The 26,178-nt window shown below is 41.0% G+C and overlaps 2 protein-coding genes across 8 annotated transcripts in view; one reads left to right on the top strand and one right to left on the bottom strand.

Annotated features, from left to right (window-relative positions):
- The window catches only part of KLHL13 (kelch like family member 13), a 462,679-nt gene extending 447,246 nt beyond the window's left edge, over nt 1-15,433 (bottom strand). For 5 of the 6 annotated variants that reach the window (XM_059679895.1, XM_059679896.1, XM_059679893.1 and 2 more), the window contains exons 1-2: nt 15,380-15,433; nt 12,724-12,864 (exon numbers count right to left, since the gene is read on the bottom strand). The gene's annotated coding sequence lies outside the window, so the exon portion shown is untranslated. Of the gene's footprint in view, nt 1-12,723; nt 12,865-14,243; nt 14,340-15,379 lie in introns of those variants that run through there. The other variant, XM_059679894.1, reaches the window with a different exon arrangement.
- The window catches only part of WDR44 (WD repeat domain 44), a 107,582-nt gene continuing 95,911 nt past the window's right edge, over nt 14,508-26,178 (top strand). For both annotated transcript variants that reach the window (XM_059679890.1, XM_059679891.1), the window contains exon 1: nt 14,508-14,979. In XM_059679890.1, coding sequence (XP_059535873.1) covers nt 14,903-14,979 — 77 coding nt within the window. In that variant the 5' untranslated portion in view covers nt 14,508-14,902. The remainder of the gene's footprint in view (nt 14,980-26,178) is intronic.

The following is a 26,178-nucleotide window of genomic DNA, read 5'->3' as shown; positions in this document are numbered from 1 at the left end:
TTGACAAAGGAGGCAAGAACATACAATGGAGCCAAGATAGTCTCTTCAATAAATGGTGTTGGGAAAATTGGACAGATATATGCAAGAAAATGAAACTAGACCACCAACTTACACCATACACAAAAATAAACTCAAAATGGATAAAGGACTTAAATGTACGACAGGAAACCATAAAAATTCTAGAAGAATCCAAAGGCAAGAAAATCTCAGACATATGCCGAAGCAATTTCTTCACTGATACAGCTCCTAGGGCACTTGAAACTAAAGAAAAAATGAACAAATGGGACTACATCAAAATAAAAAGCTTCTGCACAGCAAAAGAAACCATCAACAAAACAACGAGAAAACCCACTGTGTGGGAAAACATATTTGCCAATGACATATCTGATAAGGGCCTAATCTCCAAAATTTATAGGGAACTCATACAACTTAACAAAAGGAAGATAAACAATCCAATCAAAAAATGGGCAAAGGACCTAAATAGACACCTTTCAAAAGAGGACATTCAGAAAGCCAAGAGACATATGAAAACATGCTCAAAGTCACTAATCATCCGAGAGATGCAAATCAAAACAACAGTGAGGTACCATCTCACACCGGTCAGACTGGCTATCATCAACAAATCAACAAACGACAAGTGCTGGAGAGGATGTGGAGAAAAAGGAACACTCGTGCACTGCTGGTGGGAATGCAGACTGGTGCAGCCACTATGGAAGACAGTATGGAGTTTCCTTAAAAAACTGGAAATGGAACTCCCATTTGACCCTGTGATCCCACTTCTAGGAATATATCCCAAGAAACCAGAAACACCAATCAGAAAGGATATATGCACCCCTATGTTCATAGCAGCACAATTCACCATAGCTAAGATCTGGAAACAGCCTAAGTGCCCATCAGTAGATGAATGGATTAGAAAACTGTGGTACATCTACACAATGGAATACTATGCTGCTGTAAAAAGGAAGGAACTCTTACCATTTGCAACGTCATGGATGGAACTGGAGAGCATTATGCTAAGTGAAATAAGCCAGTCAATAAAGGAAAAACACCACATGATCTCACTCATTCATGGACAATAGAGACCATTATAAACTTTTGAACAATAATAGATACAGAGGCAGAGCTGCCTCAAACAGATTGTCAAACTGCAGCGGGAAGGCCGGGGTGGGTTGGGGGGCAGGAGGTAGGGGGGTAAGAGATCAACTAAAGGACTTGTATGCATGCATATAAGCATAACCAATGGACATAAGACACTGGGTGATAGGGGAGGCTAGGGGACTGTCTAGGGCGGGGGGATAAAATGGATACATATGTAATACCCTTTGTAATACTTTAAGCAATAAAAAAAAAAGAAATGTGAAACTATCTCAGAAAGTATCCTATCTAATAAAAGAGAAACATGGTAATTAGCCATACCTCCACTACCCTTCCCATTGGCTAATCAGGGTGATATGCAAATTAACTGCCAGCCAAGATGGTGGCCAGCAGCCAGGCAGCTTAAACTGAACATGAGGCTTGCTTGCTTCAGTGACAGAGGACTGCAACGTTCCCCGCCTGCCTTGCTGGCCTCTGAACTTGCAGTTTAAGAAACATTGTAACAAATATAGAAGCTAAACAAAACCCCAGAAACCAGCTTTCAGACGGCCGGGATCTCAGAGCTGGAGTTGATACAGAGTTTTGATTATAGAACCCAAACAAACCAAATACCTGCTTTCAGCAGCTGAAGCCTCAGAGCTGGAGCCAGAGCTAAAGCTGGCCCAGAATAAAAAGAAAAAAGAAAAAAAGGAGCAGTTGGGAGCTTCAGTCCCAGCCTGAAAACAGCCCTCAGCCCTTCACCCAGACTGGCCAGGCACCCCAGTGGAGACCCCCACCCTGAAGGGTGTGTGACCAGCTGCAAACAGCCATCATCCCCTCATCCAGGCTGACCGGGCACCCCAGTGGGGACCCCCACCCTGATCCAGGACACCCTTCAGGGCAAACCAGCCAGCCCCCATCCATGCACCAGGCCTCCATTCTATATAGTAAAAGGGTAATATGCCTCCCAGAACCTGGATCAGCGGAGCCGAGAGGCCTCCCGGCACCGGGATCATTGTGACAGGGGGCAGCGCCCAAACCCCCTGATTGCCCTGCGGCTCTGTGTGTGACAGGGGGCGGGGCCACAACCTCCCTATCGGCCCTACTCTGTGACGGGGGGAGCACCTAAACCCCCTGATGGGCCCTGCTCTGTGCGTGTCAGGGGGGAGCTCCTCAACCCCCTGATCGGCCCTGCTCTATGCATGACACGGGGGAGCTCCCCAACCCCCTGATGGGCCCTGCTCTGTGTGTGACAGGGGGGAGCTTACCAACCTCCTGATTGGCCCTGCTCTGTGCGTGACAGGGGGGAGCTCCCCAACCCCCTGATCGACCCTGCTCTGTGCGTGACAGAGGGCAGCGCCCCAACCACCTGATTGGCCCTGCTCTGTGCGTGACAGGGGGTGGCGCAGCAACCTCCCCATCGACCCTGCCTTGAGTGTGACTGGGGGTGGTGCCCCAACCCCCGAATCGGCCCTACCCTGAGCGTGACTGAGGGTGGCATCGCAACCTCCTGATCCGCCCTGCTCTGTGCATGACAGGGGGTGGTGCCCCAACTCCCCAATCGGCCCTGCTCTGAGCCCGACCAGGTGCTGCACCTAGGGATTAGGCCTGCCCTCTGCCACCCGGGAGCAGGCCTAAGCCAGCAGGGCGTTATCTCCCAAGGGGTCCCAGACTGCGATAGGGCACAGGCCAGGCTGAGGAACCCCCCCCCCTCCCCACCTAGTGCACAAATTTTTGTGCACCGGGCCTCTAGTAGTTATATAATGTAACATGTCACTAGGTACACATAGAGAACATACCATTAGACAGATTCCCTATACATAGGTGCACATGTTTAGTATGTATGCATTTGTCATATACATACATATATATGTTTTCTTTTCATCTTTATTGTTGAGAGTATTACAGATATTGCCCTTTTTTTCTCCCATTACCCCCCTTTACCCAGTTCCTACCCCACCCCAGGCCTTCACCACTCTATTGTCTGTGTCCATAGGTAAGATCTTTGGTTAATCTCTTCCCACCCCACCCTCCCCACTTCCCTCTGAGATTCATCAGTCTGTTCCATGCTTCCATGCCTCTGATTCCATTTTATTCACCTGTTTAGTTTATTTTGTTCATTACATTTCTTGTTCATTTTATTTTGATTTTTAGATTCAATTGTTGATATTTATTTGTTGCCATTTTATTGTTCATATTTCTTCTTCTTCTTCTCCTTCTTCTTCTCCTCCTCCTCCTCCTCCTCCTCCTCTTTTCCTCTTCTTCTTCCTCTTCCTCTTCTTAAATAATACCCTCCAACATCTATACTAATAAAAGGGTAATATGCTAATTAGATCAGACATCTTCCAGACGACCTTCTGGACATCCTTCCAAACAAAGCCATGGTGGCAGGGCCGAGGCAGAGGTGGTTAGGGGTGATCAGGCCGGCAGGGGAGAGTAGTTAGGGTGCGATCAGGCCACCAGGGGAGAGCAGTTAGGGGGGATCAGGTCGGTAGGGAAGAGCAGTTAGGAGGGATCAGCCAGCAGGGGAGCAGTTAGGGGCAATCTGGCAGGCTGGCAGAGGCAATTAGGTGCAATCAGGTAGGCAGGGGAGCAGTTAGGAGCATTAAGCAGGCAGGTAGGTGAGTGGTTAGGAGCCAGAGGTCCCGGATTGCGAGAGGGAGGTCTGACTGCTGGTTTAGGCCTGATCCCTGAACTGGCAGTCGGACATCCCCTGAGTGGTCCCGGATTGGAGAGGGTGCAGGTCAGGCTGAGGGACCTCCTCCCTCCCCTGCCCCCCCATGCACAAATTTCGTGCACCAGGCCTCTAGTTTCATATAATATTGGTTTGTTAGTGATGAAGTCCTTTAGCTTTTTCTTGTTTGTGAAGCTATTTATCTGACCCTCAATGCTAAATGAGACCTTTGCTGGGTAGAGTAATCTTGGTTGTAGGTCCTTACTAGTCATCACTTTGAATATTTCTTGCCACTCCCTTCTGGCCTGCAAAGTTTCTGTTTAAAAATTAGCTGACAGTCATATGGGCGCTCCCTTGTAGGTTACTAACTGCTTTTCCCTTCCTGCTTTTAAGATTGTATCTTTGTTTTTAACCCTTAGCATTTTAATTATGATGTGTCTTGGTTTGGGCCTCTTTGGGTTCCTCTTATTTGGGACTCTGCGCTTCCTGGACTTTCACCAGGTAGGGGAAGTTTTCTGTCATTATTTCTTCAAATAGGATTTCAATATCTTGCTCTCTCCCTTCTCCTTCTGGCATCCCCATAATGCAAATGTTGGTACACTTGAAGTTCTCCCAGATGCTCCTTATACTTTCTTCATATTTTTTATTCTTATTTTTCTCTTCTGATTGGGTGTTTTTGCTTCCTCATATTCTAAATCGTTGATTTGATTCTTGGAATCCTCTACTCTACTGCTGAATCCCTGTAAATTGTTCTTTATTTCAGTTAGTGTATCCTTTATTTCTAACTGGTTCTTTTTCATGTCCTTGACTTTCTCACTAAGATCCTTGGAAGTCTCATGAAGATCCTTGAGTAACCTTATAACCATGGTTTTGAACTTTGTATCTAATAGTTTGCTTGCTTCCATTTCTTTCATTTGTGATGTTTCTTTGTCTTCTCATTTTGGCTGTTTCCCTGTGTTTAGCTTTATGTATTAGGTAGAGCTACTATGTCTCCTGGAATTGGTAGAGTGGCCTTGTGTAGTAAGTGTCCTGTAGGGCCCAGTGGCTCAGCCTCCCCAGTCACCTGAGCTTAGCACTCTAGATGTACCCCTGTGTGGGCTGTGTGCACAGTTTTGTAGTTGAGCCTTGATTGCTATTGTTGTCTCTTGGAGTTGACCTCCAGGTCAATTGGCTGGGAGGACCAGCTATGACTATAGTGAGAGAGCTGCTGTGCAGGATTCGAGGCCCAGTTGTGAAGCAAGGCAGACTGGTGCTAGTGCCAGGTTTTGGACCTTTTATTGCTAGGTTTGGGGCATGCTGCCACCAGTTACAGCTTATTTGAGAGACTTTAGCAAAGCCTGAGCTAGGACAGGCCATTCATTTGGAAAAGCTGCTGCATACCACTTGTGTGGGGCTGCAAATTGGATGGGGCAGGGTCTCAGGGAATCACCAGGACATAACAAATTCTGTGGGCCACTCTGATATGGCTACCAGTCAGCCCTGCAACAGAGGAGGTCCCGGCACAGGAACAATGACCCTTGTGAGCACCCCTGTTTGGGAGAAAGCCACCCCTTGGTTCCTGCCTCAATGCCAGACAGTCCAGGTCCTCCCCATATATGTCTGGGTCCCCCAGAGCCACCTGGTGCTGGAGCTCAGAGGTATCGAGTCTGAGTAAGTTCATGCACCAGACCTTTTAAAGGAATAGCTGGGTCTCCAGCAGCCTCTGTGTCTCAGCACAATCCCTGCTGGTTTGTACAGCTCACGTAGTAATAGGGACTTCTCTTCCCAGCTCTGGGAGCCTGGGATGGGAGTCTGGTGGGGCTGAGACCCCTTTCTCTTCTCTGGTGGCCTCCACAAAGACGATATCCCTCCCCATTAAAAAACTGGCACACGTGGGTGTTGTACCAGCCCGTTCAGCTTGGGCTCCCCTCCTACCAGTCTCATGCTTTCTTCTTTACTTCTCTAGTTGTAGGACTTTCCTTCAGCCAGCTTTCAGTCGGTTCTGAATGATGGCTGCTCTGTATTTCAGTCGTAATTTTGATGTGGTTGTGGGAGGTGAGTACAGGCATTTACCTATGCCCCCATCTTGGTGCTTGACACATACATATTTAATGTACCACCTTAATTGTGCACTTGAAATTATCATTTATCTTTGTCTCTGAACACATTCAATATAAACACATCAGTGTATATTCCCTAAATAAAAAACAAAAACAAAAAGAGGACTGATAAAAACCCTTGAAATAGATTAAAGGTTTTGTATGGTCTTAGTAGCCAGAATTATAACCAGTGGATAGAAATTAAGATTTGGGCTAAATACAATGAATAAATTTAACAATTATAAAAAAATGGACTGGGTAAATAGTAAGCTCCATATCTCTGAGTGACCACTTAGGAAAGTATGTAAAAGAAATTCACACATCAAATAAAGGCTGGGACTAGTGACCATTTTTTTTACTACAAAATATTTATTTTTTTAAATTTAACTTGTTAAATGGGTAGATGCAATAACTTTGGCAAATTTGATTACTAGAACAAAATAATGTTATCTAAATTGAATAATTTACTGCTGATCTGAGGTTGCCTTCTTTTACACTTAAGTAGAATTTATACTGTTTCCACAAACAGCAGATATCAATATTTAAAGGAATTACTAGTGATCCGTTCAATAAAGCAATCATCTTAGCAGCAAACTTTTATTGAAATCTTACATCACTTGGGCTTTATAAAAAGCTAATTGAAAAATGAGTTCTCCCTCTAAAGCAGTGGTTCTCAACCTTCCTAATGCCGCGATCCTTTAATACCGTTCCTCATGTTGTGGTGACCCCCAATTTCATTGTTACAAATTGAACATAATTAAAGCATAGTGATTAATCACAAAGACAATATGTAATTATATATGTGTTCTCCAATGGTATTAGGCGACCCCTGTGAAAGGGTCATTTGACACCCAAAGGGATCGCGACCCACAGGTTGAGAACCGCTGCTCCAAAGCCTTAAGTATCCAAAGCTTCAAACAGTTTAAAGATCCTTTCAATTGTAAGAGTCTATGAAATTCTCGTTGTTGCTGTTGAGTGTGTGTGCACGTGCACTTTAGTCTGATGATTGACATTTCTATTTAATTTTTTGCCATTAGATTAAGTTTAAGCAATCTCTATTTCAGTTTTTGAACTGGAGTGATTTTTTGAATCATAAAGTTCATATGTCTTAGTTTTTCTCTCTTTAGATCAGGCCATATATATTACTGCTTATTGTTTTGAAAAACAAAATTATGCTTGGTCCATATTGTTAGAAGTGAACCTCTAATATTACATTCTTTCTAGAAGCTCCATACCAATTCATAATTTCACAGATGCTTTGGAAATTATTATTACCACTAGAGGTCCCCGTGCACCAGTGGGGTCCCTCGGCCTGGCCTGTGTCCTCTCGCAATCCAGCAATCCAGGACGCCTCAGGGGATGTCGGAAAGCCAGTTTCCACCCGATTCCCCACAGCCCAGGCCGAGCACTGTGCACCAGGACTCTAGTTTGCATACAAGATCTTTGGTTAATCTCTTCCCACCCTTCTCCCTCCCCTCTTCCCTCTAAGATTCATCAGTCTGTTCCATGTTTCCATGCCTGTGGTTTCCGCTCTTGCATTGAGTGTCTGCCCAATGGTGGTCAGTGTGCATCATAGCTACCAGCGGACTGGCCAGTCACTTAGGCTTTTATATATAGACTAGAGGCACGGTGCACAAAAATTTGTGCACTCGGGGAGGAGGGGGGGTCCCTCAGCCCGGCCTGTGCCCTCTCGCAGTCTGGGACCCCTTGGGAGATAACGCCCTGCTGGCTTAGGCCTGCTCCCGGGTGGCAGAGGGCAGGCCCAATCCCTAGGTGCAGACCCTGGTCGGGCTCAGAGCAGGGCCGATTGGGGAGTTGGGGCGCCACCCCCTGTCATGCACAGAGCAGGGTGGATCAGGAGGTTGCGATGCCACCCTCAGTCACGCTCAGGGTAGGGCCGATTCAGGGGTTGGGGCACCACCCCCAGTCACACTCAAGGCAGGGTCGATGGGGAGGTTGCTGCACCACCCCCTATTCTGCACAGAGCAGGGCCAATCAGGGGGTTGGGGCACTGCACCCTGTCACTCACAGAGCAGGGCCCATCAGGGGGGTTGGGACACTGTACCCTGTCATGCACAGAGCAGGGTCGATCAGGGGGTTGGGGAGCTCCCCCCTGTCACGCACAGAGCAGGGCCAATCAGAGGGGTGGGGAGCTCCCTCCTGTCACGCACAGGGCAGGGCCGATCAGGGGGTTGAGGAGCTCCCCCCTGTCACTCACAGAGTAGGGCCAATAGGGGAGTTGGGGCACCGCGCCCTGTCATACACAGAGCAGGGCGGATCAGGGGGTTGGGGCACCATACCCTGTCACACTCAGGGCAGGGCCAATGGGGAGGTTATGGCTCTACCCCGTCACACACAGAGCAGGGCCCGTTGGGGGGGGGGGGTTGGGGCGCCGCACCCTGTCACACACAGAGCAGGGCCGATCAAGGGGTTGGAGCGCCGCACCCTGTCACACAGAGCCGCAGGGCGATCAGGGGGTTGGGGAGCTCCCCCCTATCAGGCACACAGCAGGGCTGATCAGGGGGTTGGGGTGCCTTCCCCTGTCACGAACAGAGGAGGGCAGATAGGGAGGTTGTGGCCCGAGCCCCTGTCACACACAGAGCCGCAGGGCGATCAGGGGGTTTGGGCGCTGCCCCCTGTCACAATGATCCCGGTGCCGGGAGGCCTCTCGGCTCTGCTGATCCAGGTATGGGTGGCATATTACCCTTTTACTATATAGGATAGAGGCCTGGTGCACGGGTGGGGGCTGGTTGGTTTGCCCTGAAGGGTGTCCTGGATCAGGGTGGGGGTCCCCACTGGGGTGCCTGGCCAGTCTGAGTGAGGGGCTGAGGACTGTTTTCAGGCTGGCAGGTGACTGAAGCTCCCAACCGGCAAGTCTTGCCCCATAAGGTATCTCCAGCACAGACGTTCTCCCACCATAGACACAGCTGATTCTCACAGCCTATTGGCCTGGAGATCAATTCCTCCCAGTGATACCTACAACAATCGAGGCTTAACGACAACAAGACTGTGCACACTGCCCACAAAGGGGTGCACCAAGAGTGTCCACCTCAGGTAACTGGGGAGGCTGAGTCACTGGGCCCTATAGGACACCTAGCACAGAAAGCCACTCTATCAACACAGGGAAGCATAAAAAATGCAGAGACAAAGAAAGAGGTCACAAATGACAGAAATGGAGGAAAGCAAACTACTGGATATAGAGTTCAAAACCACGGTTATAAGGTTTTTCAAGAATTTTCTAGAAACCACCGATAAATTTAATGAGACCCTTGATAAATCTAGTGAGACCCTTGAGGATATGAAAAAGGACCAACTAGAAATTAAGCATACACTGACTGAAATAAAGAATAATATAGTCGTAACCAGTTTGGCTCAGTGGATAGAGCATTGGCCTGCGGACTGAAAGGTCCCAGGTTTGATTCTGGTCAAGGGCATGTACCTTGGTTGTGGGCACATCCCCAGTAGGGGGTGTGCACGAGGCAGCTGATTGATGTTTCTCTCTCATCAATGTTTCTAACTCTCTATCCCTCTCCCTTCCTCTCTGTAAAAAACAAAAAAAAATAATAAAATATATTTTTAAAAAAAGAATAATATATAGCGACCCAACAGCAGACCAGAGGATCGCATGAATCAAGTCAAAGATTTGAAATACGAAGAAGCAAAAAACACCCAACCGGGAAAACAAAAAGAAAAAAGAATCCAAAAATATGAAGATAGTGTAAGGAGCCTCTGGGACAACTTCAAGTGTACCAACATCTGAATTATGGGGGTGCCAGAAGAAGAGAGAGCACAAGATATTGAAAATCTATTTGAAGAAATAATGACAGAATACTTTCCCGACCTGGTCAAAGAAATAGACTTACAAGTCCAGGAAGCGCAGAGAACCTCAAACAAAAGAAATCCAAAGAGGACCACACCAAGACACATCATAATTAATATGCCAAGGCCAAAAGACAAAGAGAGAATCTTAAAAGCAGCAAGAGAAAAACAGTTAGTTACCTACAAGGGAATACCGATATGACTGTCAGCTGATTTCTCAACAGAAAATATGCAGGCCAGAAGGGAGTGGCAAGAAATATTCAAAGTGATGAGTAGCAAGAACCTACAACCAAGATTACTTTACCCAGCAAAGCTATCATTCAGAAATGAAGGTCAGATAAGGAGCTTCACAGATAAGAAAAAGCTAAAGGAGTTTATCACCACCAAACCAGCATTATATGAAATGCTGAAAGGTATCCTTTAAGAAGAGGAAGAAGAAAAAGGTAAAGATAAAAATTATGAACAACAAATACATATCAACAAGTGAATCTAAAAGTCAAGTGAATAAATAATCTAATGAACAGAATAAACTGGTGAATATAATAGAATCAGTGGCATAGAAAGGGAGTAGACTGACAATTCTTGGGGGAAAAGGGGTATGGGGGGTGCGGGAAGAGACTGGAAAAAGATCGTACACCTATGGATGAGGACAGTGGGGGTTAAGGGCAGAGGGTGGGGTGGGAACCAGGTGGAGGGGAGCTATGGGGGGAAAAAAGGGGAACAACTGTAATAATCTGAACAATAAAGATTTAATTAAAAAACAAAAACAAAAAAATATCACTGCACTGATTTGCTCAATAAAACCCACTGGGCCCTAGCCAGTTTGGCTCAGTAGATAGAGCATCGGCCTGGGCCCTCATGGGCCTCATGCCGGAGGCAACCAATCAATGTGTTTCTCTTACATCAATGATTCTCCCTGTCTTTCCCTCTCTCTTCCAATCTCTCTAAAAACCAATGGAAAAATATCCTCAGGTCAGGATTAAAAAATAAAATAAAATAAAAACTCACTGGGTTTATGGAGAAATGGGACTAATAGTACATCTAAAAACTTTGTGACACACACACACACAAAGATATAAACCTAATAAAAATGGTAGCAGAGTCTTATGCATGTTAAATGGTTAAGCAATATATAAAGACTACAATAGATACAGCACTCTATTTTGAAAAAAAACCCTGAAAGTTGCTTGTAGAAATGGGTATCAGAGTGGGTTATGCTTGTGAGTTATTGCAAAGCGATGGAAGAAAGGTTATCTGAAATCAGAGGGAAAGAACTGAGGTAGCTAGATGTTTGATATATAGACATGGGGAGGGGCGTGCGTATTTTGTGTATTCCTAAATGACTTAATTCAGCTGGGTGTAATTTTCTGCTTTCACTTAGTGTTCCTGACTAACAAAATTGCACATAAACAAATGTAAAATTTACCTCATTCTCAAATTGTTCTCTAAGATTTTAATCACAAAAGGAACAGGCAAATGTTATATCAGTGTGTATTTGATTATGCAAGTGAATAAATTCCCTTTTTAATTGTTTAAGATAATTCCAGTTGGCTTTCTTCCAGAGTCCTGAACAGTAATATATGGCTACTTAATATTCCATCACACAACAGTAACACATTTAAAATTCCAGGGTGGCCTTTCTGTGTCTCTTAACACATATGTAGACTATCTTTCTCTAACTTTCAGTTCTTGTGTGCTCAGAAATTAAAATTTCATTTTAATATTAACATAAACAAACCATCATTAAGAAGGTGAGGTTCATTTGAAAAAGATGTGAAGATTCCAAAGCCAAACAGAAATGATTTACTATCATAATCCGCAACATAGCTGACCTTTCAAATCGTTTTGATGGTTGATGATTGTAGACATTTTTCTGGGCTCTGGCAAATTTTGGCCAGTTTCAAAATGATTTTTTCATTAATTATGATACTTCAAAATCCATAAAAACTCTCACAGAGATTTCAATATTAAATCTTTTCATGCCAATATTGTATCTCAGATCACCTAACCCCATACATTAAAAGCCCACATGCATTACAGCGTTTTCAGTGATGTTCTGAGTGATTACCCATGCGCTGGAACAAAACTGGCCGCAAGGATACTGCCAGTTTGTATTCTTTCCAATAGGAGAGAGCAAACACACCACAAAGTTGTTCCATACTCCAGCTTTTGGAGCTCCTAAGGAGAGTTTATGCTATGCAGATAAGGAAGTATATAAAGTTTCCTCAAACCCACCTTAATCTTAGACCTGTGTAGTTTTTTAAATCATTGTGAACAAGCCAGGTAGGAAAAGGCATTATCCTCATTATTATCTGTAAGTATGATTCTGTTTTGAAACTGATTCAAATAATGAGTACTTTCAGTTCTGGGGTACCCTAGAAAATACTATCCTACGGATCAAGGGTTGGCAACATTCTTTTGTAAAGAGCTAGAGAGAAATTACTTTAGGCTTTGTGGGGCACACATAAACAAATAGGCCTTGCTGTGTTCCAATAAAACTTTATAAAAACAGACAGCACTAAAGATTTGTCCAGCGTTCCATAATTTGCCAACCCCTTCTTTGGACCAATAGTTTTCACTTTCTTTTTTATTAATAAAGCCTTGGGAGTAGTCTATGGAGGCTTAGAGATGGCCAAGCAGGCAGTGATCTGAACTATCACTGCTTCAACTAGAGAAGTTTTTATTTTTATGACATACGGACTTTTGCATGAAATAGGTTTGACTAAAGGGTTTCATTTCTAAAACGGAGAAAAGTTTCAGAACCACTGCCTTGGACTAAACCTAATACCTGCTGCTTTAAACACTCAAGAACAGATTTCGCAAGCAAAACAAACACATCTTTTCAGACCTTTAAAAAAGATGATAATCATGTTATTAACCACTGTTATCCCAATAAATTTATTTTTTTAAGAAAAAGAATGATAGGTGGTACGTATAGGTTTTAACGTTCCCAGAAAAATCCACTTTCTCATACCGCTAAAAAAAATTTAATAAACAACTTTAATAGCTCTAAAAATATTATCAGCTTATTATTTCTATTCTGTTTTGACTTTTTTCTAAGTACAATGTTTAAGGTACCTTAAGAGGTCCAAGAGAGGTGTTATGGTATAGTGAAAAAAGCACCAGATTAGGACTCCAGGTTTGTCTTCATTTCTAGATTGTGAGCTCCTGGAGACAAGAATTAAGTTGTCTTCTTCATTGTTGAATTGTCCTCAGCACCTAGAACAGTACATGATAACAAACTTTAAAGTTTAAAGCAAATATAAATTTCATACTAGATAACTAGGAAGATAATAAATTCAGGTAGGTTATTTATTTATCTCTCTCCATAATTCATAAGAAAAAATCATCTTTTCTAGTGAGCAACAAAATAATAAGTTAGCACTTTAAGATACATTCTTGTACCTGGGAAATTAACCTGTTTAAAAACTAACAATTACTGGAGTGTGACCAAAGTCATTTCCTTACAATGGTTTAGAAATCCCTTTCCTACAATTCTGAAATACAAAAAGCTCTGAAAACCAAAAATTTTTATTTTGTATTTTTTTAGTAACTTATTTGACAGTCAAATTGATCTAACCTACACTTATTTGGCAGTATCTGACCTAAACTGAATGAGGCTATTTACTGGTATTTATTTACCCAGTATGAATAATTGTATGGTTTGCTGCAAGAAATATTACCATATTTAAATATGCAGTGTTTTCCCTGAACTCCCTGGCGTCTTACAGTACACAATACCTGGCATTTGGTTTTACACAAGTCTGCCAGACAATGCCAGATCTTTTCCTGGTTGCTTTACAAGGAGGAATCTACAGTCCTATTTGGGCCGTTCTGTGGCCATGCCCCTGTCCTAAGCCAATCTTTTCTGCAGCCATCCTTAGCAATACTTGAGGCTGCCCAAACAGCTCAGAGAGCTCTCCTGCCATGCCAATGGGAAAAATAAAAATAAATGTACTTCACGATCATATAGAAAGTTAATGTAATCACTCTGATTGTCAATGATCTGTTGTTTAAGAAAGAACATATTAGTCTTTTATAAAGTACTTATTTTCATCACTTGATATTGGGCAGTCGAGAATCAGAATATAGTTACTTGCTCTTAGCCTTGCAAGGATATCTGCTCAGTATATAGCATTTACCATTTGACTGATGCACATCTTGGACAGTATATAAGAATTTCCTTCACATTAGGTGTGGGCAGCAACAGATATTTATGGAGAAAAAAATAACCGGAGGCCATAACTGGCTCAGCTCCAACAACAAATCTATCATTACTCCATGAAACTGGTACACTCCCCACATTTCTAATGGACCCCACCCTGTGGCCCACAGGACCATATCTAGGGATCTCAATTAGAGATATTGTAAGTAAATAGGGCACGCCATTCTAGTAACGCTATAGGCTTTGGACCTGCCTATGCCCTAGGGTGGGCTATTCAGGGTTTGGATAAATTAAGACGATGTAAATGCAAATGCAAACCACAATGCCAACGTTTCCTATTTCCTCTTAAGAAAAAAAAAATCACCCCTCTGAAAATGCCTCACTCAGGAACTGTAGAGTTAGTGGGTAAAAGGTTCTCCGAACCACCACCTACGTCGGGGAGCGCTCCCTCAAAGCCGGGGTACCACGCCGCTCCTGCGCAGGTTCTAGACTCCTCCCTTTGGAGCTCTGCCCCACCCTTCTAGGCTACTTCCGGCCCTCACTGAACGCCCTCAACGCGCTTGCGCCGTTTTGATAGGCTTCTGGGGCCGGAGAAATCCGAGCACTGCCCCTCTGGAACCGCCCCCGCCCCCTCTTCGCCCCGCCCACGCTTTACCGGCCCCCGCCCGAAATCTCGCGAGGGTAGGTGCGCGTCCGTATTTTGCGGACAACTAGCTCTCACAGCTGCTGTAATTGCTGCTGCGGGAGAAACCGGAGCGGCTGTAGTCCGCGCGCCCGCCCTCCCCCTTTGACGAGAGACACCGCCTCTTGCTCTGGTTATACACCTATTGCGGGGAGCGGCGGCTGCAACAGTCCTTGGACCCAACGCCGTCTCATCTCTTCAGACGGCCGCTTTGCCGGTCATTCCCGCAGCCCCGCTTCTGACGGCGCCCCCCTGCTCCTAACCGGTTCCTTACTTAAGAACGTCCTTTCACTCCTCATCCTCGCGCGGGACTCACCTCCCACGGTCTTGCCGAGGTGGAGGAAGACGAGGAGACGAGAGTCACCCTCCTAGGCGGCGTCGGCCCCCTCACCCGCGGGTGTGTCCTATAAATGGCGTCGGAAAGCGACACCGAAGAATTCTTTGATGCCCCAGAAGATGTGCACCTAGGGGGTGGCTACCCTGTAGGGTAAGTAGCTATGGCCCAGGAGCCGGGCGTCACGGTCACCCGGCTTCCCCTGTGCCGTCCCCCTTCACCCCTCGCTGGTCCCGGTGTGTCCGCCACCGCTGCTCCTGTCTCCAGCACTTCAGTGAGTCTAGGATTGGGGGATCGCCCACCTCGGGCAAACCCCTTTCCCTGGTGAGAGGCCTCTGGGGCTCCAAGAGAACCCCTTTTTCGTCTTGCCCAGCTTTCTGCGAGGTGGGACAGCTCACGTGCCTGAAAGCCGGAAAGCCGGCGATTTGTGTTTGTGAGGTTCAGAGCTTACCTTTGAAACATCCGTCTGGCCTTGGATTTCCATAGATTAAAGGATCAATAACAGAAGAAATTACATTTCCCTTTTTTTTTCTTTCTTTTGCTGCTAACTTACCTATTTTAGAGGTAGCCGTAACTCGCCTGATTTACCATCCTCTTTTCCTTGCACAGAAAGAAAAGGAGTGGCGAAAAGGGTTGGGTGTTTACTTAGGAAAGTCCTCTAGCTGATGTACTCTAGATCAACAGTGTTTTATTAAAATGCCACCTTACCGTGAGGCAAAGGAAATTGAAGGTCCTTTACCATTAGGGAGAATGCAGTCTTAAAAGGTAGCCGCACATAAATGTATACAACCGACTACAGAGATACAAACAAGTGCTGAGTAATCTGGTGGTTGAAATGAGACCCACAGCTTTGTGCTTTTTATCTAATTCTGCAAGATATTTTAGTGGTGATTAATATGGGAGATTCTGAGTAGGAAGTACAGTAGTTGGAATGCTTCCCTTGACTAGGACTTTTATTTACCCACTCCTCCACTATTCAAAGTTGGAATAATATTTATAGAGATTTTGCCAAACTCTTCTATGGACTCGTGTGGGACTAGAGGCAGTAAAATATATATGTTCATGGTGTAAGAACTTGAGAATTAGTAAAATTGGTATGTTAATGTAAGGCACTAATATAGTCAACTGCCATCAATTTTCAAGCTTACTCCTTGGAAGAAAGACCTTGTTTGATGCAAGCAAAGTTATCTTTACATTCTAGAAGTCGTTTTAAAACCTAATATATAATGTATTACCAAAAAAATTACAGCAATAAAGTCAAAGAATGTACATAGATAAATCCTGATGTGTGTGTTTCCAACAACCTTCTTCATACCTTCTTCATATCACTACGAGGGGATTTGGGGGGTAGGAATGGCCAATCTTGAGATTTCACTGAATCTCCTTCAAATTCAGTATCTGAAACAAGTTCATAGCTAAATGATAGAGGATAGAAAATACATTTGGATTTCCAAATACATTGGGTCCCCCTTGAAATTAAATTTTATTTTTGTGGTTTCCCCCTCAAAGTAATGAACTTTCAGTTCAGTTTAAATGAAACCTAATTCTTTAGTACTTATGTATGTGTGGAGTGGGGAGGGAAATAACAATTGATGTATAGGATTGTAATAAATTTAGAACTGTGTGAATAGTGGTTCTTTTCTAATGAATAAGACATTTAATTTCAAAGGACAGTCATATCAGCAGCTGTGTAAACTGCCAAGTCTAGCACCTGGCACAGAGAAAGAACTCAAATGTTTATTCCCTTCTCCTTCCTTTCTTGGAATTAGCAAAATTAACATCATACAGTGCTTACTTTGGGAGGAAGTATGCAAAACTTGGAGCTATTTAACTTGTCTAAACTGATGAGTCATTTTGATAGAATTGATAGAGTCATTTCTTCCCTCATGGGACAATATAGCTTCTCAAGCTCTTTGATCCTTTGATACTAGGTGAAAAGTAAAAACTTCTCTCTTGGGACCCAGTGTTCTAATTTTAACTCTAACCTGCCCAAATGTTTAGCCTGTTGAGCCCTATGGATAAAACTACTATGTCAGTCTCAATTTCATGGCTTCATCCTGTAATAGTCAGGGGATTTGGAAGAGAATTAGACTCACCTGGAGAACTGCATCTGAAAAGAGCTAACAGTACTGCCAGGATAGCAAAGGTTGGCATAATTAACATATCCTCTATCCTTTGTGACAAGTTTTGTCATTTGCATAAGGTACTGTGAGGAGACCTAGAAATGCAGTGAGAAATCTTGATCTGTGAAAACAGATGAGGTCACTAGATACCTGGTCATCAGAATATCTTCTGTCCTTTGATGTGAACCAAAGTAGCACAACATACAAACTAAGAGGTTAACAGACTGAGTTTGGGCACTTGAAAAAATGTTTCTTGCACCCTGGCCAGTGTGGTTTGTTGTTTGAGCATTGCCCTGTACACCGAAAGGTCAGGGGTTCGATTCCTGGTCAGGGCACATACCAGGTTGGGGGTTCAATCCCCTGTCCTGGTGTGCATATGCAAGGCAATCTATCAATGTTTCTCTCTCACATTGACATTTCTACCTCTCCCTTCCTCTCTAATTCAAGAAAACATATCCTCAGGTGAGGATTTTAAAAAATAAAAAATATATGCTTCTTGCTATTGTATGTTCTAGAGTACACAGACCATTTCACCAAATTTGTAGTAAACTGAGTGGGCAGTTGAGAGTTATTTCATTTTTGTTAATTAGTGGAATCCAAATACATAATCCATTTCCTAATACTGTTTTTTTTCTATTCCCCTCCAGTGGTATTTTCAGCTTTATTCTACACTTTGAAAGCAAATTTAATAAGTTATAAATCAGTCCAGTTTTTTATAGGGAGACTTTTTATTCCAATGCAGCCTACTTTTCCACAGTGGCAGATCATCTCCACTTGATCAGCTTTGCAATATATACCACATTTATAATGCTTTATTTTGGTTGATGCTTTAGGTCAGGTTTTCTTATTCTTATCTCCATTTTTATATATGAGGAACCTTAGGTTCAAAGAAGTTAATGAATTGGCCTAGGAGGCAACACTTGTGACAGAGCTGGAATTTAAAACCAATTCTCCAGACTCCTACTTTAGTATATTTTTTCCAATGCATCATAGCAGCCTCACTGTGTGTGTGTGTGTCTGAAGTAAAATGCTTTAGGACCTACTTGCTGAATTGAACTGATGCATCTATTTAAAACCAGCATCCCAAACTTTTCAGTTCTCTTGACTAGCAGTTCCCACTTTCTCTTTCAGGAATGTGTATTTTGTTGTTGTTTTTTCAGATAGGAATTTTATAAGATCATGGTGTGTTACAGCTAGAAGGGACATCTAGTTAAACCCCATATAAAATGTTATGAAAACCAAAGCCCAGAGAGGGAAAGTGACTTGTCCAAGGTGCCACAGCAAATCAGTAACAGAGTTAGGACTGTAATCCAGATTAGTTTCGATTAGTTTCAGTCTAGTATTGTTTTTTCTGCTACTGTGCTGTCTTTTGATAAAGCAGGAAGGGGAGGAGGAAGTGTGGTATAGTAGAAAAAAAGCCCTGGACTATGAGTCATTTCATTTCCTCATCTTTAAATTGAGGAGATTCTGAGAACCCTCCCAACTGTAAAAGTCTGTCATATTGAGGTTTAATAGTGTGCTTTTATTGATAAACTTTTGTTCTTAGGAAATCTTTCTATGATTTTATTTTAGTTTTTAAGTGAACAAACTTGATGCTATTGGGATATGATGCAAAACCTGTAGATTTCAAATTAAAGATTTACTGGGTAAATTCTGTATGAGATGAATGTTCCTGCTAATTTGTGGATTATACATATGCATACTAAAGGCTGGCACTGAGAACATGTTATAAAAATAAATATGACATTTTGAGCATTCTTTATTTAAAATTCTTTTTTCATGGCAACCAAAATATTTTGAGGTGTTGGAAGGAATGATAGAATGGTAACATTTTTAGAGTAGGGAGACTGGGAGATCATTTAATCCAGGCCTCCCATTTAACTGGAAGAAATCTAGGCTCAGAGAAGGGAAGTGACACATTGCTGAATAGTGGCGGACTGGGAACTAGAACTCCAGTCTCCTGGTTGCTCATTTATTCCATGTTGCCTTGTCTGTGGAAGGAGGGAAAGTATTGCTTGCTGAGTATCCCTGCTGTAGGTTTTTGGCATTTACCCTATTAGCAGGGCTCTTGAGATGGTTTACTCTCATCTACTGAGATTATGTTTTTTCATATCTTGCTGTCAGAAGACATTGTTCTAGGATCTTGAATTTTGCCCACTAATTTTCTCCAGGATGAACAAAGATTACAGAATAGCTGATCTAGGAACAGTGGTGGTTACTTATTTCGTTTTATTTTTAGCAATCTAGTTAGTGTCAACTGCAGTCTATCTTTGTAGATTAGAGTAATAGTGAAATCTTGATTTTCAAACCATAAGAACTGAGATCAAACTGTCCTGAAGAATTTATCCTAAAAAACAAAAATTTGCACAGCTTCCTTTGATGAAAACAGCTTCTCACTTTACTTGGGCATCATAAACATTTCTCTCTGAGTTGAAAATTGATACAAGTTTTAATTAAAAATATTTGTGGATAAGGGTTATTTGTGGAAAGATTCCTAAAAAAATGGCTGTTCATGAGTTGATATTTAATCATAGATTATATTTTATTGCTGTTGGCTATGTGGATTGATAGGAATATATTTGTAAATGCTGTTTTATCACACCCAGGTAACATATTGAAGTGAGAAAACCTACATGTTAATTAGTAAATTCAAGTTCTAATTTAGTGGTCTCCAATTGTCAATTGGCCACTGATAGAGGTAGGACAATGGTAGTAGTATTGTAGTTTGGGGGCTAACTTTGAATCTGTACAGACTTCTATAAACTGAAAACTTTATTCTGTTCTTGTGATAATCTACTGCATAAAGTGGGGTAGATAAAATTTGATATTTAAAATGTTAAAAACCTAGATAGATTTAGGCTATCTACAGTTCAGTAGTGATTCTACAGAACAGAAAATAATTTCCAGTTGTTGGTATTTGAGACTTATTTTGTAACATATACATTACACAAAACTGTGTGTTCTCTTCAGTCCATTGTTTTAACTTTGACAAAGTCAGGTGAATTTGCCAGGGAAGCCCCTTGATGAGGCTGTTTCCTCATACTCTGCCTGCAATTCTACTAATTGCTTCCTGGGGTAGTATGGGTGGAGGAAGTGGGTGATCTTAAGGGTGGTGGTGATGGAAGGAGGTGAAGGTGGTGAAGGTAGCCCTACAGACTGTGTAGAGAGCAGATTATAAGGCTGCTCCCTGGGGCATTGATAACTGAAATATGGCAAATAACACCATTTAGTACTATTTTAGATATGTAACTACACAGTGAATTAAATAAACCTTTCTGTAAGAGATTAATAATTAATAGCCCAATGAAATACTTCAAACAAAATTTAAAGTAATAAAAGCTGCAGGTACTTTATGATGTCTTTCTGATGTTTAACTGGAATTGATAATTAACTTACATTTCTATTTTCTACCCAGAGATAAGCTAATTTCTACCAACTTTCATAAGGTCTGTTCCCCTCTAGATGTTGGATGTTATTCTGTTAACCAGCTAAACCTTTAATTGGGTGCTTTCCTTACTCTTCAGAGCAGAGCCCTATTCATTTTCTTATTTCAAATTGAACAGTCTTTGTGTTAGTCTGTCATTTCATGATTCAAATTTGAGGAAAAAGCACGTAAGACATAATGTGGGCCTCATACCTGATGGCAACCCTAATGTTTTTCCCCAGTCAGTATACAAATTTATCTTGGTTACTATAGCTACCAGCCTATCAGTTATTCTTCTAGCTCTTTTGCCTTCTCTCAGATATTAGGATTACCATATAATCAGGTTCTGCTACAGCTCTTCAGGTCTTAGCATTTTATTACCAGCTACAGCTGTCTGGCAATTTACAGTTTGGCATTCCATCAGGGTCAGTTGGTTTTAGGTCCACAAACCCTTTTTGTCTCCAAACATTTTAAACATACAGAATTTAACAAGGACACATTTAGGCAACAATTTCCTCATACTAATTTTCTCAGTTCCATTGTTAGTCGTTGTCTTGAAGATTGAATGCATTGCATCACTCGGATTCAATGGCTGCCCCTTTGTAATATCAACAAGAATAAATTTAAAGATCAAAGAGAGACCATTTAAGAAATACATGTGCAGATGTGATTTAGACTCCAGATCATCACTAATTACCTGAAGTGACTTAAAAGCACCTTGATTCATCAACAACCACCTAATAAGTAATATGGTTTCTAACAAAAATTATTTCTGTAGGTTATAGAAAGAATGTTTGGCCTTTAGATTTATTCATTCGAATTTGGGAAAACTGTTTAGAAATTGAAGAGGAAAGGTTATCTTTCTTTTGTAGCCTTTGAATAAACAGGAAAAGAAAAAGACTGAATAGTTATATAGGTCTTTATTATAAGTCTTTCTATTTAATTAACAAATACATATTTTATCAAAACTTCAGAATTCATATAATTAAATTAGTTTTAAATTATAAGTATTTAGTTGTCTTCCTAAAACTAAGGCTATTGAAGAAATAAGATATATTAGTTTATATATCAGTGTTTGTGTTAGCGTTTGTTTTGGGTGCTCATGCTTGCTAATATTATATGTTGTAGCAATAACTTGTAAATATGCACAGTTAATCTCTTGGTTCAACTGAATTGGAGGTGGTTAATCTGTTAATAATTTAGTAGATTTCATTATCCATATTCTTACATAACAATAAGTAATGTTTTTTTTAATCAGAATTTTAGTCTTAAGACATTGTGTGTGCTTTTCAAAAAGTGTTTATATTTCTGAATTAGAAGAGTATGTGGTAAGCTTGTAACTTCATAAATGATTAAATTAAATTTCTGCCTTGGATTTGTATTGAAATTGTGATTTGAATGGTTTCATTGTAAGACCAGTGTATCCAATTCAAGACAGTGGTTAAATTCTGATAATGCCCCAATGAGAACTTTATTTTAATTGCACAAATAGTCTTAAAAGCAGAAAAAGTTTTACTTTTTCCACAGGGCCCTAATCCTTAAAATTTTAAAGAGGAAGGGGGGGGGGAAGGAGGCGATAAACTGTTTTAAGAAAAGAAAGGCCAAGAGTGAAGCATAAAATTTTTGGTACCTTCTAACAGAAAACTTTAACAATATTTTCCAATAGGCATCTTGTAACAGTGCAAGCCATTCCTGTATAAGACCTACTTGACCACTACTAATCATAATAGATTATTCCAGTACCAACACATTGAACCACGGACATTTTTATGAACCACAGGTCAAGCTTTCTCAAGAACCAATAAATAGAATGTAGAGCTTTATTCAAACTCACTTTCTCAGAAGTAGACATCCTGTTTACTAAGTAGGCAGAGAGAAGGGGTGGGAGTGCTCTTTCTGTCATTGCTTTTGAATTGGAAAGACTAGCCATGGATGACTTAATATCCATAATCCTCTTTTAAATTTGTTCCTGAAAGATTTTTATTTAAATTGAAAGACTGAAGGAATCATCTTTCTGGTTATTAGCAGTAGCATTAACAATTTGGATGTGTTTTAAAAAACTCTATTTTAAAATATGCTTATCTACCCATATCAAATTGATATGGCAGATGGTTTGAACATTTTCCCCAGCCCCATTTCCACCCCATTCACCTCCAGCTTTCTCCTTCCTATTTAATCAATGTCATTAGTACAGAGATTTTTTCTAACATAACTTATTGTCCCTTACATCTGAGAAGTAACAGTGATGGTTTAAATCAGGAGCAGGGAACCTTTTTTCTGCCAAGGCCATTTGGATATTTATAACATCATTCACAGGCCATACAAAATTATCAACTTAAAAATTAGCCTGCTATATTTGATCAAACATTTAATGAACTCATTCCTAATGCCTTGGGAGGGCCAGACTAAATGATTTCACAAGCCTAATACTGCCTGTGGTCTGGATGTTCCCCACCCCTCAGTTGAATATAATGGGTAGGCCCAGCCAGTGTTGCCCAATGGTTGAAAGTCAATCTATGAACCCAGAGGTCACAGTTCAATTCCTGGTTAGGACACATGCTAGATTGCAAGCTCCATCTCCAGTAGGGGGCGTGTAGGAGGCAGCTGATCAATGATTCTCTCTCATCATTGATGTTTCTATCTCTCGCCCTTCCTCTCTCTGAAATCAATAAAAACATTTTTTTTTAAATCAACCAATCAATAAATAAATATAATGTGTGGATCTTTGGGAGAGTAAGGGAAAGATCCATTAAATTGGATATAGTGCATGCATTAGTAAGTGGGATTGGTTAGCATCACAGGAAGGGGTAGGTTATTGGGTTAGTGCAGGGGTCCTCAAACTTTTTAAACAGGGGGCCAGTTCACTGTCCCTCAGACCATTGGAGGGCTGGACTATAGTCTAAAAAAAAACTATGAACAAATTCCTATGCACACTGCACATATCTTATTTTGAAGTAAAAAAACAAAACGGGAACAAATACAATATTTGTATTTGCATGTGGCCCGCGGGCCGTAGTTTGAGGACCCCTGAGTTAGTGGAAGATAGGTAAGCAGAATGAATTGATAAAACTAGCACCTTTGTTGAGTGAAAGTGAGTAGGTTTGTCAATATTTGGAATTGGTGTTTTATCTTTATTGGATTGGCTTTAGAGATTAAGGCTAATGACTGAGATCAGTCTTTTTTTCTATAAGTGAACTTTACTATCCCTGTTTCTCCCAGGACATAGCTCTTAACTGTTGACTTTTAACCTTTTCCTTATTTCCCAGCATAAAGATGTCCACAGTTGATGTGTAATAGTGATAAAGGGTTTCAGTGGCAGAAAAAAGATTTGTGGTGATAGGAATGGTGCATAGGCAAGCAGACTCTATGGCAGGGGTGGGGAACCCTTTTTCTGGCAAGGGCCATTTGAATATTTATAACATCATTCTTAGGCCATACAAAATTACCAACTTAAAATTAGCCTGCTATATTTGGTCAAACATTTAATTAACTCACCCCTAATAGCTTGGCAGGGGCAAATGATTTCATGGGCCTTATACGGCTCACAGGCCAAACATTCCCATCCCTGCTCTGTGGCGTTCACTACTCTTCATGCTTCTACTTTGGAACTTCCTGGTTCTCTCTCTTACACACACACAGCAGTTCCTATCAAAGTGAAGAGAGAAGAAATGTGGAGGGGCTGAGGCAAGGACAGTAGTTTGGATTTATATTTATGGGACCTTTGTAACTTGGAGACATCCTGTACTCAGCAAATATTAAATGTTAACAGTTAAGCCTTGCATTAACCAATTTCACCCAATAAATTTAATTTAAAAAAAAAAAAAACAAAAACAGTGAAACCTTGGGAGGTGTTGCCAGTTATCCTGCAGTCATATCAATTCCTTGTTACCAACTTTTTTCCCCAGTGATAAATGTGTTCACAGTAAGAAAGATAATTATAGTTCTACATGTTGTTACATGTAAAGAAAGAATGATAATGCCATACTGTCAACTAAAGTTGGTGTTTAGTTTCCCAAGTACTTTTACTCACATTACCTCTTCTGATCATCCTGTAGTTCTGTTCTGAAGGACAATTTTTGTGACATAGGTAGAACAATTATCCTAATTTTACAAATAAGAAAAGTTAGCTCAAGATGGATAAGGAATAGCCAGCAAAAGTAGAACTTAACTAATTATGGTTTTAAATGGAGATATAAACATTAGGTTCTTTCTTACTTTCCTTTTGTAAACTAAACATTTATGATGCTGTATTTTACATATGAATTATTGGAATGATGAGGCTAACTGTTCTGCCATTTAGGAATATATAATTTACTGTTTAAAATAATGAAAGCAATATTCTTACACTCTTCTTTCTAAGCTTTGATAGAATTCATTATGTTATGGTAGGTAGGTCAGAAAATAACCTTGCTACTGAAAGAGCTGGAATCCCAGACACTGCTAACTGCAATTTAAAGGTATGTTCTTTGTCCCTAGGGGAAAACCCATCAAGAGGTAAGCCACTGCTGATTTGGGCTTCTGTGCCTCATCAAAAAGCCTTGATCATAGATTTTTTTCTGTACTTGTTTTATAGATTGTTGTCAGTTGTTTACTTAGGCCACAGTATTTGGTGTTTCAATTTTTGGGGGAAGTTTTTTGGTTTTTTTGGTATAATTCTGAATCATGTTTTGGCTACAAGCCACTAATTGGAAATACAATGTTTTTCTTTTTTCTTCCCCTCAAAAGTATTTTCTAACAGTCACAATGAATGCATGTGGTAGTTATTAATATTTTCCACCTAATCAAACCTCTATTGGCTGTCAGATTAATAGGGAAGATGCATTTTTACTAGGTAGGCAATTAGAAAAATTATATCAGTAATTACTCTTTAACATGTAAATAAGATTAAATAATCTTTTTATAATAAACAATAAATTTGGCCTACAGAATGTTTTATGTATATAAGCATTCTAGGTAATTTGAGATTTTTCTAAATTATTTATCAAATCTGCCTGGCCAGTGTGGCTCAGTTGAGTGTCTTCCCATATATCAGGAGGTCTCTGGTTCGATTCCCCATCAAGGCCCATGCCCAGGTTGTAGTCTCAATCCTCAGTGAGGGGGGGTGTGCAAGACGCAGCTGATCAATGCTTCTCTCTCATCAGTGTTTCTCTCTCTGAAATAAAAACATTTAAAAATATATCATCAAATATTTAATACATATTTTATTAAAGAATGCAGAAGTAGAAATTCAAATACATAAAGCACGTAAATAGAATTTATACAGTAAAGTGCTTAATATTAAATCTCACTGAAATATTCCAATTTTCTATTATTCATGATATTGATGAAAAACATAAATAATTAAAAGCAACCAATTATACCAAAACCTCAATTCAGTCATTAGTTTAAAACTACCTTTCCCATCAAACCTTGCACCAGATAACAGTAAAATATTTTTAATTTAAGAAACAAAATAAATGATTTGGTTTGATTTTTATTTCTCTGCCCATCTTTCATGCTGAGCAGTAAATTTGGAATAAGAAAAGTAAAGAATTGACTTATTTAAATGTTTTAAGAAATGGGTTTGACAGGTTCTTTAGAGCTCTAAATTCTACATAGGGTAGCCTATATAAAGTTATTAGCATTTACTTTTAAAAATTAGTACAGCATTGGATGTTTTACATAACTTACAAAGTCATATTGGCACATTAGCTTTTGTAATATTGGCTTTTAACTCAACAACTTGATTGTTTACTTTTAAAAGTAAATGACAGTGTGATTTAGTATGATTGTATTAGTACTGACTTTTAAAGACAATCATATATT

The sequence above is a fragment of the Myotis daubentonii genome, chromosome X, assembly GCF_963259705.1.
Source record: "Myotis daubentonii chromosome X, mMyoDau2.1, whole genome shotgun sequence".
Lineage (NCBI taxonomy): Eukaryota > Metazoa > Chordata > Mammalia > Chiroptera > Vespertilionidae > Myotis > Myotis daubentonii.
The sequence above is the reverse complement of the archived record's forward strand: the minus strand, read 5'-3'. Positions and strand labels throughout refer to the sequence as shown.